At 40.7% G+C, this 18,706-nt stretch overlaps 1 protein-coding gene and 1 pseudogene across 8 annotated transcripts in view; both read right to left on the reverse strand.

Annotated features, from left to right (window-relative positions):
• Positions 1–1,582: 1,582 nt before the first annotated feature.
• Positions 1,583–6,246, reverse strand: LOC109894788 (toll-like receptor 2; annotated as a pseudogene).
• A 2,600-nt stretch (positions 6,247–8,846) lies between these two features.
• The window catches only part of LOC109894197 (transmembrane protein 131-like), a 109,199-nt gene continuing 99,339 nt past the window's right edge, over positions 8,847–18,706 (reverse strand). For all 8 annotated transcript variants that reach the window (XM_031828499.1, XM_031828497.1, XM_031828498.1 and 5 more), the window contains 6 exons: positions 17,284–17,362; positions 16,783–16,898; positions 16,319–16,445; positions 13,130–13,206; positions 12,853–12,992; positions 8,847–9,401 (listed from right to left, as the gene is read on the reverse strand). In XM_031828499.1, the coding sequence (XP_031684359.1) occupies positions 9,084–9,401; positions 12,853–12,992; positions 13,130–13,206; positions 16,319–16,445; positions 16,783–16,898; positions 17,284–17,362 (857 nt within the window). In that variant the 3' untranslated portion in view covers positions 8,847–9,083. The remainder of the gene's footprint in view (positions 9,402–12,852; positions 12,993–13,129; positions 13,207–16,318; positions 16,446–16,782; positions 16,899–17,283; positions 17,363–18,706) is intronic.

Genomic DNA, 18,706 nt, shown 5'->3' on the forward strand with positions numbered 1-18,706 from the left:
AGGGGTTGAGGGGAGCACTGAAGGGTGGGACTGGATGGTGTTCAGAGATAGCTGGGAGGGGTTGAGGGGAGCACTGAAGGGTGGGACTGGATGGTGTTCAGAGATAGCTGGGAGGGGTTGAGGGGAGCTGAAGGGTGGGACTGGATGGTGTTCAGAGATAGCTGGAAGGGGTTGAGGGGAACACTGAAGGGTGGGACTAAAAATAACAAAAAAAACAAGATAATTAAAGTAAAATGTGTCCGTAAAATGTATATAGTGTGTATCCACAGGAAGTAAAAGCCTAAGTATTGTTGTCCATTAGTTTACTCCAATTAGGGGAGGGATGGTAGGGTTAAGGGAAATAATAAAGATGGAAAATACGTAAAAATATATATTTACCAAAAAATATGTGGGAGATTAGAAATGATGCAGCTAATTACATTGATAGAATCCACAATCTATCTGCAATATTAAAGCTGATGTACACCCTAAAATGTGTATATATATATATATATATATATATATATATATATTATTATTTTTTGTATATATATATATATACACAAAAAATACTGACCAAGCATACCAATTGCATTTTGCCTTCTTATGATCACTGTAGACTAATGTGAAACAATATGTCAGAAAACTGATAATCATAGTAACATGTCAGGGATTTAAATCTAACCCTTGGTAGGTCTTGCATGACCACTAGTGGTAGATAAGAGATTTTAACACACTGCAACTGAGATTAAGGTAAGCAGGTTTGCTCTAAAATTCAGGTGCTGAGGACAGTGCAACCAGGATTATGGAAACTAGGCTTAGCACCGACATTTCTTACTTGATATAAACGTATTCAGAATTGAGGTCAATAAAGAGTTGATAGGGGTGAAGAGTGATTGATTGGGATTGAGCCTGCCTAGGTTGTAAGGTCAGAGAGGAAGATGGGAAACGAAAGGGCCCAAAATCTGTCCACTTTGCGAAGATCATTCATTAGCAAATTACACGTTTTTGTATGGGGGGCAATGAGATATTGACGAATTTAGTCAAGATAAAAATGAATTGCTATTTTGATGGCTTATTTGATCTCATAGAGGTTCCGTAATGCTTAGGTTGTCACGGGTGTACTGATTAAAAAAAAACACTTTATATTGGAGTTGTCCTTGTTGAAATTCGAGACGGCCAATGAATCAACGTTGTTTCCAAGTAATTTCAATGAAATTACATTGAACCAACGTGGAGTAGATGTTAAAGTCTGTGCTCAGTGGGAGGTGGTTGATGTCAACACCTCTCATCTAATATTCAAATAACAAGATGTATCCACAAATCCAAAGAGAGGAATAAGTTAAATGTTTTAAGTAAATAAGCTTGACAGCCCGACGTTCCACTCTGTGGACAACAAATCCCATTGTTTGGATGGAGACACAAGCATTTGCTCATTATATCCAGTATCTCTGGTAGGGTTCAAAACATTATCTCCCCTTTTTTGCCTACAGAACACTACCCTGAATTGCATTGATGCACCTTTTAATAAACAAAACATTTCACATTAAGGAAATTCCATTGTTTCAAATAACAGCAGCACAGCAATAGCATACCTACATTTTCACTCCAAATGAATGTCTTTTTCAAGCTTTCTGTCAGGTCTTTGTATTGACACTTTTAGACTTTGCCAAAACTCAGTTTACTGGTTGTCATCTTCTGGCCATTCCAGGTAGGTCCTAGAGTTCATGTCCTTTCACAGCTTACAGAGCCTTTTGGGGACGGTTTTTAAATCTAACAGTCTGAAGTGGGAATAGTCCAGCTCGTACTCACACAAAGTTCTGGGAGAGGACAAAGAGTGTCCTGTGGCTCTTCTCTATGGTGTCCATGATGTTGTCCAAGATCCACCCACCGGGCAGGAAGTCCCTCTTGTGGAGGTAGATCCGTAATGACTGTTGCACTTGCTCAAGCTCTGGGACCAGATGCTCCTCCTCCCACCCAGATCTCTCTCACTATAGGTTACAAAGGCATCGTAGCCGACAGTCGCCTCTCTTGAACTGGCCTCCTTTTAGCTCTCAGCCAAATCCAGGTCATTTTTAGGTACCACAGGGCATCGCAATTGTAACACAGACATCCAGACACAGGAAAGACCATGAGAATGCTAGTGCAAAGAAAGGACAGGAATAATGTTGCGTGGCACTCAAACACTGATAGCCGAGCGTCTACGATGGGCATCCCTCTCACCGCGTCAGGTGACTCGCATTCATAGGCCCCAGATCCATCTACTAAGGTGGGTAGATGACCCATGTCATCTTGCATGAAAGCCACAAAGTCACACGAACATACGAATGTGTTGATACCAGCCTCCAGAACCCTTAGTTTGTTGTATCCCTCCAAGTCATCACAGCTAAAGGAGCAAAGGGCATTGTTACGAATGGAGAAAACCTCCAGACAAATATACAACTTTCCATCCATCAAACTCAAGATCTTGTTGCCAGAGAAGTACAACTCAGTAAGGAGAGGAAGTTCAATGTTTAACAGCGTCAGGTCATTGTTGCTTAAATCAAGAACGTGCAAACTCTTCGGAAGGCAAAGGGTTGCCTTTGTTAAGTGGGAGGACGAGAGGTTCAGTAAGCTGAGACTTGGAGGCCAGACGCAGCTGTCAAGTATGCTATGGAAAACATTCCAACTCAAGTCGATGGTGGTCAACTTGTCCGGTTTCATGAAAAGGTGATTGTTGAAGGATTGCAGATTGTGTCTGCTGATGTTCAGGGTCCTAAACCCCCAAAGTACACCCTTGCCATAGCACAGCATCTCTTGCATTGTCTGATCATTGAATAGGTTTACACTAATGTCCATACTCCAGCCTGGAATCATCCTCAGAGGTTACACAAGGAGTGGTGTGAACTATACTATTGATCACCGATAATTTTCACAGCACTTGTAGAATAGGTACCAGACAAAATATGTGAGGGAAATTATAGAATTGAGGAATATCTACATTTTTAAGAAAAGCAGTCTCTGGGTATTTTTGGTATTTTATTAGGATCCCCATTAGCTGTTGCAAAAGCAGCAGCTACTCTTCCTGGGGTTCACACAAAAAAACCTGGAACATGACACAGAATGACATAATACAGAACATTAATTAACAAGAACAGCTCAAGGACAGAATCACATAAAACATGTTAAAAGGCACACATTGCCTACATATCAATGTATACACACAAACTATCTATGTCAAATAGGGCAGAGGCGTTGTGCAGTGAGGTGTTGCTTTATCTGTTTTTTGAAACCAGATTTGCTGTTTATTTGAGCAATTTGAGATAGAAGGAAGTTCCATGCAATAAGGGCTCTATATAATAATGTACGCTTTCTTGATTTGGGGACTGTGAAAAGACCCCTGGTGGCATAAGCGTGCGTGTCAGAGCTGTGTGTAAATTGACTATGCAAACAATTTGGGATTTTCAACACATTGTTTCTTATAAAAAGAGGAAGTGATGCAGTCAGTCTCTCCTCAACTCTTAGCCAAGAGAGACTGGCATGCCTAGGTGAGGCTTGTCTCCACTGCCCCAATGGCCAGTCAGAATAAATGTGGAAACCTCTACCTCAATATAGGACAGCATTGAGTTTGTAATTCAATAAAAGCTATGTCGAAAACACTGACATCTCTACGCACAATGTTTCTCACACCTTCGTATTTTACTGCCCAAAATCCCCCCCATTGTCATTGCTTTGTGAATCTGCCTCTGTGAAAATTAATGTTGTGTTGGGATATGAAATATACAACATAGTGTTGTAAACCATGGATCAACTAGATTCAGCCGCAGGCCTATTTTATCTTTAGTGGACGGTAGTGGGCCGGAATATAATTACAAATCATTTGTAGACTGCGAATTGACCGCAAGAAGTCCAAACATATGTTTGACTAAAAAAATATTCATTTTAAACCTTGGTTACATTTGTACACGATCACGTGTCTCTATTATGCGTGGGAATACTTGGGAACAGATATCTTAAATGAAAATCACTTGGAGCCGACTGGTGTTTTTCCAGTCTTCCATGTGCTCAAAAAACTTGGGGGGCCAAATAAAACCATCCACAGGCCAAATTTGGGGAACCCTGTTGTAAACCAAGAACATTTTTCTCTAAAATGGATTGTTTAGGCGAAGTGTTACACTACCAACAGGTCCAATTGACTCTAAACGTCCATTTTGATAGACTTCTAGAGCACTGACATGGAACACAAGCTCCTCAAGATTGCTCAATAAATCTTTCTTCCCATCCCTGTGTCTGCTGCTGGATCGGGCTGGAGAAATGTAACCCCTCAAATTCATAGACATGAAAATAAGCATTTAAAATGGTTATTCATAAAAGTGTGCCCAATTATTCAGATTATAATAACTAGGTTGTAAGATACAACATACAGCTAGTTTATTAGGTACACCTATCTAGTACCGGGTCAGACGCCCCTTTACCTCCAGAACAGCCTGAATTCTTCAGGGCATGTACATGTTTCAATGCCATACAACTCTCCTTCCGTGGCCTCCAATTGCTCTTAAATACAAGTAAAACTAAATGCATGCTCTTCAACCGATCGCTACCTGCACCTACCCGCCTGTCCAACATCACTACTCTGGACGGCTCTGACTTAGAATACGTGGACAACTACAAATACTTAGGTGTCTGGTTAGACTGTAAACTCTCCTTCCAGACCCATATCAAACATCTCCAATCCAAAGTTAAATCTAGAATTGGCTTCCTATTTCGCAACAAAGCATCCTTCACTCATGCTGCCAAACATACCCTTGTAAAACTGACCATCCTACCAATCCTCGACTTTGGCGATGTCATTTACAAAATAGCCTCCAATACCCTACTCAACAAATTGGATGCAGTCTATCACAGTGCAATCCGTTTTATCACCAAAGCCCCATATACTACCCACCATTGCGACCTGTACGCTCTCGTTGGCTGGCCCTCGCTTCATACTCGTCGCCAAACCCACTGGCTCCATGTCATCTACAAGACCCTGCTAGGTAAAGTCCCCCCTTATCTCAGCTCGCTGGTCACCATAGCATCTCCCACCTGTAGCACACGCTCCAGCAGGTATATCTCTCTAGTCACCCCCAAAACCAATTCTTTCTTTGGCCGCCTCTCCTTCCAGTTCTGTACATAGCCCACCTATAATTTAGCCCAAACAACTACCTCTTTCCCAACTGTATTTAATTTTAATTAATTAATTTATTTTGCTCCTTTGCACCCCATTATTTTTTTATTTCTACTTTGCACATTCTTCCATTGCAAAACTACCATTCCAGTATTTTACTTGCTATATTGTATTTACTTTGCCATCATGGCCTTTTTTGCCTTTACCTCCCTTCTCACCTCATTTGCTCACATTGTATATAGACTTGTTTATACTGCATTATTGACTGTATGTTTGTTTTTACTCCATGTGTAACTCTGTGTCGTTTTATCTGTCGAACTGCTTTGCTTTATCTTGGCCAGGTCGCAATTGTAAATGAGAACTTGTTCTCAACTTGCCTACCTGGTTAAATAAAGGTAAAATAAATAAAATAAAATAAATAAATGTTGCTCAATTGTTATCAAAGGACCTAACATGTGCCAGGAGAAAACATTCCCCACACCATTACACCACCAGCCTGTACCGTTGACACCAGGCAGAATGTGGCCATGGACTCATGCTGTTTACTCCAAGTCCTGACTCTGCCATCAGCATGACGCAATAGGAAGCGAGATTCATCAGACCAGGCAATGTTTTTCCACTCCTCAATTGCCCAGTTGGTGATTGCGTGCCAACTGGAGCCGCTTCTTCTTGTTTTTAGCTGATAGGAGTGGAACCCGGTGTGGTCTTCTGCTGCAATAGCCCATCCGTGACAAGGACTGACGAGTTCTACGCTCCAAGATGCTGTTCTACACACCACTGTTTTACTGCGCCATTATTTACCTGTTTGTCGTCCGCCTGTTAGCTTGCACGATTCTTTCCATTCTCATTCGACAGCTCATCAACGAGCTGTTTTCGTCCACAGGACTGCCACTGACTATGTTTTTTTTTTCACCATTCTCGGTAAACCCTTGCACTGTCATTCGTGAAAAGTCCAGGAGGCCGGACGTTTCTGAGATATTGGACCAAGCGTGCCTGGCACTAAGTCGCTTAGGTCAGTCCTTTCCCCCAATCGAACAGTAACTGAATGCCTCAATGTCTTTCAGCCTGCTTTATGTAGCAAGCCACTGCCACGTGACTCACTGTCTGTAGGAGCGAACCATTTTCCTGAACGGGGTGGTGCACCTAATAAACTGGCCACAGTGTTTATACAACTATGACAATTATTTTTAAATGATTAGAACTTGAGAAATGTAGAGCAAAATAAACCACTAGATTCAATCAAACATAAGAGTGGTCCGTCTTCTAAAATGTGTTCTGAGTCTCCCTCACCGGTCAGTGAGAATTTGACTGTCCCAAATTCCCTTGGCGCCTGTTCTTGCAAGCAATATACTGTCCATTGGAATGGCGTGACGTAGCATTTGGCCGTAGCAAGGAGTTTGGGTAGCCAGGCAAATTATGCCAAATAGTGAGCATAATGTAGTATTTCCCTTTTCTCTGTCCAAAAACACATATGGAACAGTACATTGAGTCAAAAGAGGAAGTGAAGCCAGAGTGAAACATGGGGATGGTTTTATCAAGTATTATTTCTGATTTATACTGAACAAAAAATATAAATGTAAATTGTTTGTCCCATGTTTCATGAGCTGAAATAAAAGATCCCAGAAATGTTCCATCCGCACAAAAAGCTTTTTTATAAAATGTTTTGCATAAATGTGTTTACATCCCTGTCAGTGAGCATTTTGTCTTTTGCCAAGATAACCCAGTCACCTGACAGGTGTGGCATATCAAGAAGCTGATTAAAAAGCATGATCCTTACACAGGTGCACCTTGTGGTGGGGACAATAACAGACCTCCACATGGTCTAATACCAGCCACCCAGACAGCTGATGAAACTGAGGAGTATTTCTGTCTATAATAAAGCTCTTTTGTGGGGAAAAACGAATTCAGATTGTCTGGGCCTGCCTCCCAAGTGGGTGGGCTTATGCCCTCCCAGCCCCTAGATTAGTGCCTAATGAATGTATTTAAATTGACTGATTTCATAATATGAACTTGAAATTGTTACATGTTGTGTTTATTTTTGTTCAGTATAGTTCAATTCATGGTCGAAGATCAACAACGAATAATCCTCATCTTAAAAATGTGACTTTTATAAACATACTTTTAATTGATTGATATCAATTGTGCACAGTGATTTGAATCAATTGATTACTTGGTTTGGTCTCTATTTCACTTAGTTTCACTGTATATTATTAGGGCATCACCTGTTGTACAGTCGTGGCCAAAAGTTTTGAGAATGACACAAATATACATTTTCACAAAGTCTGCTGACTCAGTTTGTATGATGGCAATTTGCATATACTCCAGAATGTTATGAAGAGTGATCAGATGAATTGCAATTAATTGCAAAGTCCCTCTTTGCCATGTAAATGAACTGAATCCCCCAAAAACATTTCCACTGCATTTCAGCCCTGCCACAAAAGGACCAGCTGACATCATGTCAGTGATTCTCTCGTTAACACAGGTGTGAGTGTTGACGAGGACAAGGCTAGAGATCACTCTGTCATGCTGATTGAGTTCGAATAACAGACTGGAAGCTTCAAAAGGAGGGTGGTGCTTGGAATCATTGTTCTTCCTCTGTCAACCATGGTTACCTGCAAGGAAACACGTGCCCTCAATGCTTTGCACAAAAAGGGCTTCACAGGCAAGGATATTGCTGCCAATAAGACTGCACCTAAATCAACCATTTATCGGATCATCAAGAACTTTAAGAAGAGCGGTTCAATTGTTGTGAAGGTGTCAAAAGGTACAGGGATTGGACTGCTGAGGACTGGGGTAAAGTCATTTTCTCTGATTTTCTCTCCCCCTTCCGATTGTTTGGGGCATCCGGAAAAAAGCTTGTCCAGAGAAGACAAGGTGAGCGCTACCATCAGTCCTGTGTCATGCCAACAGTAAAGCATCCTAAGATCATTCATGTGTGGGGTTGCTTCTCAGCCAAGGGAGTGGGCTCACTCACAATTTTGCCTAAGAACACAGCCATGAATAAAGAATGGTATCAACACATCCTCCGAGAGCAACTTCTCCCAACCATCCAGGAACAGTTTGGTGACGAACAATGCCTTTTCCAGCATGATGGAGCACCTTGCCATAAGGAAAAAGTGATAACTAAGTGGCTTGAGGAACAAAATATATTTTGGGTCCATGGCCAGGAAACTCCCCAGACCTTAATCCCATTGAGAACTTGTGGTCAATCCTCAAGAGGTAGGTGGACAAACAAAAACCCACAAATTATGACAAACTCCAAGCATTGATTATGCAAGAATGGGCTGCCATTAGTCAGGATGTGGCCCAGAAGTTAATTAACAGCATGCCAGGGCAGATTGCAGAGGTCTTGAAAAAGAAGGGTCAACACTGCAAATATTGACTCTTTGCATAAACTTCATGTAATTGTCAATAAAAGCCTTTGACACTTATGAAATGTTTGTAATTATACTTCAGTATTCCATAGTAACATCTGAAAAAATATCTGAAGACACTGAAGCAGCAATCTTTGTGGAAATTAATATTTGTGTCATTCTCAAAACTTTTGGCCACGACTGTACATTTGAATTCTGTGACATTTTCTGGTTATAATTGTTTTTGAAAAGCAATTTAAATTGCTGTATGAAAGTGATTTTGATGGATGGCAAAGATAACAGGCTTATGCGGTCCTTTGGTTACTATATTCTAAATAGTTGTAGCGTGGGGGACAGCAAACAAGACATCAAGTACAAAACTGTTTTTATTTTTTTTATTTTCTATGATCAAAACTGCAAAACATCTAGAAAAATATACAACAAATGCTTAACTTTTCACAACATTGAACGTTTGAAAAAAAGGAACATAAAAGTAAAGGAATATTCACATTTTTCCCCCATTATCGATAAAAGCACATTCATTTCTTGTTCCTTTATTTCATAGCATCGTTTTGTTTGTTGTCGTCGGTTATGCCAGGTTTTTATTAAACGTCGCCGCAGTAGCCCGAGTCGTTGGACAGCTGCGAGTTTGAGCTGCGGTTGGATGAGGAGTTCCAAATGTCCAGGTTCATGTGGGGGCCGAAAGGGTTGAAGCTGGAGTACTGCTTGGGGCGGCACATGCCCCCGGGCTCCCGGTTGAAGGGGGCGTGAGGTGGGGTGATGGGGCAGACGGGTGACACCGGGGACATGGGGACTGAGCGCTCGGGCTGGAAGTGGCTTTGGTATGGCTCACTCTGGGGGGTCCAGATGGAACCGAACAGACTGGACATGGGGGACAGGCTCCTGGTGCCAGGGAAATATGGCTACAGGGGAAACAAAGCAAGAGAAACAAAATATGGTTTAGAAAAGATATGGCACCATTTATTTAACAAAAAAATGATCGTATTAAATGTTGCTGGACACTTCATTCATGGCAAAAATCTAAAAGTAAAGTTTATGAGAAGCTATGTTTGAATTCCTATACACACAATGTTCCCTTTAGAACTGTTGCCATTTTTAACCACTTCATGTGTCTTAAGGTACAAACTCTGCGATCACAGCGGGCCCAAAGAGAAAATCAAGTGCTCTATAGGTCTACCGCTGACCAATCGTATGGCACAGATGACCGTGTCTGCAGTAACGTAGCAGGCATAAAAGAAAGCTACAGTAAAGTTGATACTGTGAGATTTCAAAATGAGATTTCAAAAATGACTAGAGAGGCTGTCAATGAGTACAGCAAAGAGATGGTTTTTATAAGCCATAAAATGCATGTTCTTCCTATTTCCACTCAGCACTACAACAAGCACTGCAACAGTAATGAATGAGTAGGAAAGTGCATATATAGGCTTGCATTGTTATTATTTGCGGCTTTCACTTTCTCTGTTCATAGGAGTAACACATTTGTGCATGAAGCAGAAATAATGCGGTGCGACTCATGTTTCGCCATCATCTGGAAGACGGTGTCCCTTTTTGGTCAGTGTCAGTGGAGGAAAGGGACAGACCATCAGATGCAGGCACCATAAGCCCAGTAAATATTTTTTAGAAAAAGCTAATTATTTGAACATATGCCCACTCAGCTGTGCTTCACAAGTAATACAATAATGGATATATTACTGATGTGATCATACAGCCTACCTCAAATTTTGAATTAGATTTTTTTTCAAATGTCCCGAACAACACATTGGCTGGGCAATTCAAGCAAAGCCAATATTCGGTCATAACGTATTGGGCCTGACAGCACAAAACTCATTGCAACAATACTGTTTTAAATTGGTTAATGTTGCATAGGCTTACATTTTGTAAATCATGTTTAAAAAAAAATCTGAGTGGTAGATCTCAGCTTGCATTTTGACTCAAATTGATCTTGACTCAGAAAAGGTTGGTGACAACTGTTCTAGAGTTTTCCCTGTTAACACTATCAACGTTTCCCTTTTCTGTAGCAATTGTGATCGAATCAACACAATATTCGCCACTTTCGGTGCAACAAACCGAAACTATGCAAGAGATATTGTTGTAGGCAGAACATATTGGAGTAGGATTCTATTGCATTGAAACGCACTATACCACCCTGCATACCACTGCTGGCTTGCTTCTGAAGCTAAGCAGGGTTGGTCCTGGTCAGTTCCTGGATGGGAGACCAGATGCTGCCGGAAGTGGTGTTGGAGGGCCAGTAGGAGGCACTCTTTCCTCTGGTCTAAAAAAAATATCCCAATGCCCCAGAGCAGTGATTGGGGACACTGCCCTGTGTAGGGTGCTGTCTTTCGGATGGGACATTAAACAGGTGTCCTGACTCTCTGAGATCATTAAAGATCCCATGGCACTTGTTGTAAGAGTAGGGGTGTTAACCCTGGTGTCCTGGCTAAATTCCCAATCTGGCCCTCAAACCATCACGGTCACCTAATAATCCCCAGTTTACAATTGGCTCATTTCTTCCCTGTAACTATTCCCCAGGTCATTGATGCAAATGAGAATGTGTTCCCAGTCAATTTACCTGGTAAAATAACAAATAAATAAATAAAACTACTCAGCCTGTGTGGCATAAACAAATCAGAGATGCATTAGGCCTATATGCAAATAGACCATTGCCATATATGGATCTGTGCAATTTACACTGGACTGTGAGTAGATGTGCTTGTTTTGAGCCACATGTAAACATTATGTTCATATCCGTTGCTGGTTAGTGAGATATTAGCCCATTTGTAGTCAGCAATAGGGGAGTGATTGTTTCCTACAAGAGCGCAAAACTAATACACCTCTAGGCATTTTTGAAAAGCAAGTCAGGTAAAGAGCTTTTTTTTGTCTTAAAGACGCAGTGTTTTATTTTGAGACAGGCTTGAATAAACTAAGTAGCCAATAGGCAGAGGGTAGCATAATTTGGGAATATGGGAATAATAATGCATTTTATTTTGTAAAGTGGTTTCTTGCATCAAACAACAACATTTTCAGTCACCTCCTTGTCTGAAGATTAATGTCAAGCCCGGCATGTTTTTTCTTCTTCAAAAGTCTCATGGAATGTAGACCTACATTGAACACCACACATTGGCTGCTACTGTAGGCTGAATGATATAACTGCTATTTCCATGTAAAAATATTATGGGATGTATTTTCTCCATTGTTTTTTTATGGTAGGCCTACACTATGATCAAATAGCCACAGTAGCCTACAAGGCCACTTTTAAAACTGTAATTTAACGCGGGTAGAGCCTCAGTGTTCAGAGTGAATGTTGGAAGTTGCACAGAATTTTCACAAAAAGCAAGTTTGTGCTCAGCAGACCAGAAATTTGCTCAGTGCCAAAAAATATTTGAGGGAACATTGCACACAAAACATTTGATAATGGAGGTGGTCAGTGACATTGTTTTGTCTAAATAACAGGTAAACAATGGTCTCTTTACCTCCCTTATCTCACCTCATTTGCTCACATCGTATATAGACTTGTTTCTACTGTATTATTGACTGTATGTTTGTTTTACTTCATGTGTCGTTGTATGTGTCGAACCGCTTTGCTTTATCTTGGCCAGGTCACAATTGTAAATGAGAACTTGTTCTCAACTTGCCTACCTGGTTAAATAAAGGTGAAAAAATAAAAAAATAAAGCCTAACCGAATGACTATGATCAACATTGTATTGACCCATGCTGAGGCCCTGACCATGGTGGGTAGTTTGTGAAAAGTGGAAGTTTTCCACTCAAGAGAAGAAGACAAAGCCTCACTCCCTAGATTCCCATTCAAACCGCAGAGATTGCAGTTCCTATTTTATAAGCTATATTTGCTTTGTTATAAATCACACAGTTAGATTTGGTAACCACAGACAGCACACCAAAAGGGAAAAACAGAGGTTACAGAGGCCAAGGGCATTTCAGAAAACAGACAGTCAACAAAACGGTAGCTCCACAGATTCAGATGAGTTACAATAACACTTATATTGATTTTCCACTTAAATAATTCCAAACAATCCTTTATACTTTATATTAAAATCATAAATATATAATACGCTTAACTTAGACAGATTTACTAAGTGTTTGCACATGCCTTTTTCAACAAGGAGAAACATTGGGGACAGATCAAAAGGGCAAAATAAAAGTTTGAAGAAAAAATAAATAATCTTAAGTGTAAATGAAGGCAGTTCCCTGTTTAAGCTTTTTCCTTGGTGCAGACACCAAACCTGGACGAAGTCGTGGTTAGGACTAGGTCATTGACTGAGGCAGACGGGGACAGTAATGATAGATATTAGGGGGATTAGGTTGAATGGAGCCAGCAGCGGGTCCCGGGGGTTTACCTTGCTGCCCACACAGCCGGCTGTATCCCAGGTTGAGGGAGCCTCCTGGGAACACTCCTCGCTCCAGCTGGGCCGGTGGCTGTAGGCTACCGCCTGGCTCTCTGGCTGGCACGGGAAACTGTTGTGGAAGTTGGTGTTGCCTGTGGACCGATGGTACAGATACAATGGTAAGTGTTTTTCCCATGATATTTCACCAGGTTGTACCATTGAGCTCAAACGCCCTTTTCAAGGGAGACCTGTATAAGACACACAATAACACAGTAGATTTGACACCTACCTGCTGACATGTAATTGCCCTGGCCACAGTATGCATACGGGCTGTTACATTGGCTGTTGGCACTGTTCCAAGGGAAGCTGTTCAAGAACACAAATAAACATTAACGAAAACACAAAATCGTAAATGAGCTAACACACATAATTTCACAATAAAAAACGTATATGATTTGACAGGTAACCACATCACAGGGGTAAACACATTTGCATTTATTAAGGATCCCTGGAGTCCAGCAACATTAAGGCAGTTACATATCATTACAAATATTACATGACATTACATTTCACAACACATTAAGTCTGTGCACTCAGGCCACTACTCCAGTACCACATATCAACAATACAAAAGCGTGTGTGTAGAGTGCGTGTGTTATGTGTATGCGTGTGCCTGTGTCTCTTCACAGTCCCCGCTGTTCCATAAGGTGTATTTTTATTTTAAAAAATGCATATATATATATATATATATATCTGATTCCACTGCTTGCATCAGTTACCTGACGTGGAATAGAGTTCCATGTAGCCATGGCTCTATGTAGAACTGTGCGCCTCTCATAGTCTGTTCGCGCCTCCCATAGTCTGTTCTTGACTTATTAATAGTGGTTTTAAGAAGGCAGAGCAGCGCTTTATTATGGACAGACTTCTCCCCATCTTAGCTACTGTTGCATCAACACCTCCAAGCAGTTTAGTCACCTCAACTTGCTCAATTTCCACATTATTTAATAGAATATGTAGTTGAAGGTTTAGGGCTTAGTGAATCCATTTGTCCCAAATTACAATGCTTTTAGTTTTAGAAATATTTAGGAAAAACGTATTTCTTGCGACTTATTCTGAAACTGACGGCAGCTTTTTGTTAAGCGTAATTCAGTAATTTCACTCGCTGTAGTAGCTGACGTGTAAAGTGTTGAGTCATCCGCATACATGGAATCAGGAATTCTCTGTATCTATCTGGATTTTGTTGGAGGCTTCCATTAAAGAACAACCTTTGTGTTCTGTTAGACAGGTAGCTCTTTCTCAACAATATAGCAGGGGGTGTAAAGCCATAACACATACATTCTTCCAGCAGCAGACTATGATCGATAATGTCAAAAGCCGCACAGAAGTCTAACAAAACAACTACTACAAATCTTTTTATTATCAATTTCTCTCAGCCAATCAATCATTTGTGTAAGTGCCGTGCATGTTGAATGTCCTTCCCTATAAAGTGTTGAAAGTCTGTTGTCAATATGTTTACTGTAAAATAGCATTGTAGCATAAATACAAATAAATATGGTCGAACACAATTTGGTAACAGGCTGATTGGTCGGCTATTTGAGCCAGTTTAGGGGCTTTACAATTCTTGGGTAGCGGAATGACTTTTGCTTCCCTCTAGGCCTGAGAGCACACACTTTCTTATAGGCTTAGAATGAAAATATGGTAAATAGGAGTCACAATATTGTACGCTATTATCCTCAGCAATTTTCCATCCAAGTTGTCAGACCCAGGTGGATTTTTTCACCTCTTCCACACTCACTTTTCTGGAATTCAAAATGACAATGCTTGTCTTTCATAATTTGGTCAGATATACTTGGACGTGTCGTGTCAGCGTTTGCTGCTGGCATGTCATGCTTAAGTTTGCTAATCTTGCCAATGAAAACAAATCATTAAAGTAGCTGGCAAGGTGCTGCAAAGCGTATTACCATCCTTCATTTATCTTTGTTTCATAGGATAGTTTATTCTTTTCATTCAGCTTAGTCACATGATGTCTCAGTTTGCAGTACTGTACATTTTCCAATAGGTTGTGCAGCCAGACTTATTTGCCATTCCAATTGCCGCATCCCTCTCAACCATAAAATGTTTCAATTCCTCATCAATCCATGGGGATTTATCCCTTTTTACAGTTATTTTCTTAATGGGTGCATGCTTATTAGTAACTGGAAAAGGCAATTTCATAAACGTGTCAAGTGCAGCGTCTGGTTGCTCTTCATTACACACCAGCAAATGTTCTTTACATCATCAACATAGGAATCACTACAAAACGTATTGTATGACCTCTTTTACACTATATTAAACTTTGGTTTTCCTAAATATGGCTACTATATTGTGATCACTACATTCGATGGATTTGGATACTGCTTTAAAGCTAATTTCTGCAGCATTAGTAAAGATGTGATCAACACATGTTGATGAATTCATTCCTATGCTGTTTGTAAATACCCTGGTAGATTGACTGATAACATGAACCCAGAGTGGGGGTGGTGCAGCGGTCTAAGGCACTGCATCTCAGTGCAAGAGGCATCACTACAGTTCGAATCCAGGCTGTATCCCATACGGCCGTGATTGGGAGTCCCATAGGGCGACGCACAATTGGCTCAGCATCGTCCAGGTTTGTCCTGGGTAGGCCGTCATTGTAAATAAGAATTTGTTCTTAACTGACTTGCCTAGTTAAATAAAGGTTGCAGTCACTGGTTACAGTTTGAAGCTTTTTCTTGAGTGGGAAGCTTGATGAAAGCCAGTCAATATTAAGGTCACCCAGAAAAATATACCTCTATTGATATCACATACATTATCAAGCATTTCACACATATTATCCAGTTACTGACTGTTAGCAGTTTGTGGTCTATAGCAGCTTCCCACCCGAATGGGCTTTAGGTGACGCTGGTGAACCTGAAGCCATATTACTTCAACAGTATTTAACATGAGATCCTTTCTAAGCTTTACAGGAATGTGGCTCTGAATATAGACAGCAACACCTCCACCACTGGCATTTCTGTCTTTTCTGTAGATGTTATAACCATGTATTGCTACCACTGTATCATCAAAGGTATTATCTAAGTGAGTTTTAGAATATGAATGTCATCTATTATTAACAAGTGATTTCATGAACCTTGTTTCTTAGGTAACATATGTTAATGTGGGCTATTTTTAGCACTCTCCTGGCATTCTTGATTGTTTTAATTGCCTTACTGGGAAGCTTATGAGAAGTAGGTAGACATGAGAATGTTTGAGGTAATAGTGCAGGGTGAGCTGCACACAGTCGACATCCTACTAGGGCACACCACCTCAGGTCTATAAACTCTGGTTCATAGGCAAATGCTTACCGTATACAATAGCTGTATGATCGACATGGCCTGACAATCAAAAATGGCTTCCTAAGCTACAACATGATTGTAGAAAAGACACAATTTGTAAATTCCCTCTCGGCTTAGTGACATACCCATTGAAGGGGGCTGAGGCTTGAGGTACGTAGGGCACGGCCTCCGAGGCGTTGTACCTGAACTCATTGGTGAGGGGCACAGAGGGAGCCGACCAAATCTCCTCAGGAAAATACTGGCCCGCCACATCTGAGAGAGAAGAGGGAAACAATTAACATAGAGCATTTATAACAAGGTAAGCAGTTAACACAGGCTTTATAGTAGGGTTGGAGAAAAAGCCTGCATACTTGGCAGTCCAGAAAGAGGGTTGGTCATCCCCGATTTATGACACCAAACATTTACAGCAATCGCACTCATTTGTGAAACGCATTTATGCAATGACAAACAAAACAATACCCTTTGCATGCTAATTTTATAGCACTTCCCTTTTTGAGATCAACTTTCTATTTATAACAGACAAGACATTTTACACACAGATTCTGATGTCCAGGTATGTCAACATTTATTGACTGAGCACTTCACTCACCCATGGTGCTGTCCGTGCGGGCTTCTACAGAAGCGAAGCAGGGGGCAAAGCTGGGGGGCACTGGGGCGGGCTCTGTTGGGCTTTGGCAAGGCTCCTTCCTGTACAGGTTATTCATGCTGCACACCAGGGGACATATATAGCACTTTGAGATTATGTGTGTAATGAAAAGCACTTTAAAAAATGTACATAAATAATCATCATTATTATTGGAACTTTTGACTTCTCCATTAGGGTTGATAGGATCAAAGTGTCTTTGTCAGTAAGGACTTTTAGAATGATAGTACACTTCTTGAAACACTATAAGAGTGGTTCAGTTGGTTAGAGTATGCCAAACTACAGTTGTGGGTTGAACTGTAAGTAGCTTTATATAAAATAGTCTGCTAAATGACCATAAGAGTATGTCTTCCATTCTATGTGGTTGCTGTGTGTGTTTACATGTGTGTATTTATCGGTCTGTGTTTGTGCAATTAAATCAGTTAATGTGTGTGTGTATGTGTGTACCGCTGGGCCTTGGAGGTGGAGTTCATGGTCTGGTAGCAGTCCCTCTCGGCTGGGTAGACGCCATACTGCATGGAGTCCCCTGTGGACACAGACACACAGCTACAAATCACAACTCTGACCCTGCTTTCTAATGAAAACATGTTAGTTCATTCATCCTTTTTCTACTATATCAGTGTCAGAGAGGGAGAGAGAGCGTGGAAGTAGTAATGTTAATCGAAATTGTTAAAACGTTTAAATAACAATTCTAATAAATGCAACAGTAAAAATATTACAAACTTTTAGATTTTTTTTTTAATCAATCAGATATTGACTGAATTTTTGCACATAAAACATTGTACTGGCATGGACAAATAACGAATGGAGTTCAGGCATTTTGGTGGGAATTCAGGTATTACATTTATTATAAAATGTCAATTTTTTTATTCCCAGGTATTTTTTAAATATTTTGTGATAGAATTAACAATATTATGTGCCTCATTTGCCTGGGTGTATTTGCATTCATTAATACATTTATATAAAGGGCCTACCTGCACTGTCTAGACAGCCTCATGAATGATTCATTATTGTTGTCATGTTCTCTTGCATAATTCAACAAGTGTGTCAAGAGAAGGATAACCATGCGTTTTTAAAATCAAAACACTAGCTCTGGATTACACCCATTTATACCTGCTTTCCATTGTTTGCGAGATCAGACATAATATCACTATAATCTAAGCTTATATTTTCAGAAATTGCTTTGACTTCAGCGCCACTAGTTTGCAAAACATTTGACTTTTTTTTTCTTTATTCGATTAAACATAAATCTAAACCGATCAAAATAAGATATCTTTCTTGTGATGTAACTGTCGAGACGGTGCGTTAAATCACAGACGTTGTGTTAGCGTTCTTATAGATGCACAGGAAAACCAATGTATTCCATTGAGCCCATTTCAGCCATTACCAGAGTGGGTTTGGCAGGTCATTAGAAACATTTCTGGGGTCCTTATGTCAACGAGAAAAAACCAACCAGTGTGAGAAAGAGTCATCAGAGTAAGAGATTTAAGTGACAAGTGGCACCCCTCAAAACACAGGAAATAGATGGCTGAGAGAGAGAGCTGTAGACAGAGAAAGAGGGAGAGAGAAAAATGGGCGGAGAAAAAGAGAGATGGAGAACAGGTGAGGTGAAAGATGGATGCAACATTTCAATGTCTGATGAGGTGTACACTGAGGTGGATTCAGAGATGGGGAATTTGAGAATCTCAGCCCTAAACAAGACAGACAAAGTCACTCAGAGCCAAAGTACAAGAAAACATCTGGCCTAACCTAACCCAGCACCACGGTGCTCTGTAGAGTCTCCAGTCCCACTTCCAACTACCCCCCCAGGCCTCGGAACTCCAGAGCATAGGTCCGGACCTACTATTCTGGAGTGAAAGGAGGACATTTT

This window comes from Oncorhynchus kisutch, linkage group LG7, assembly GCF_002021735.2.
Source record: "Oncorhynchus kisutch isolate 150728-3 linkage group LG7, Okis_V2, whole genome shotgun sequence".
NCBI classification, from domain to species: Eukaryota; Metazoa; Chordata; class Actinopteri; order Salmoniformes; family Salmonidae; genus Oncorhynchus; species Oncorhynchus kisutch.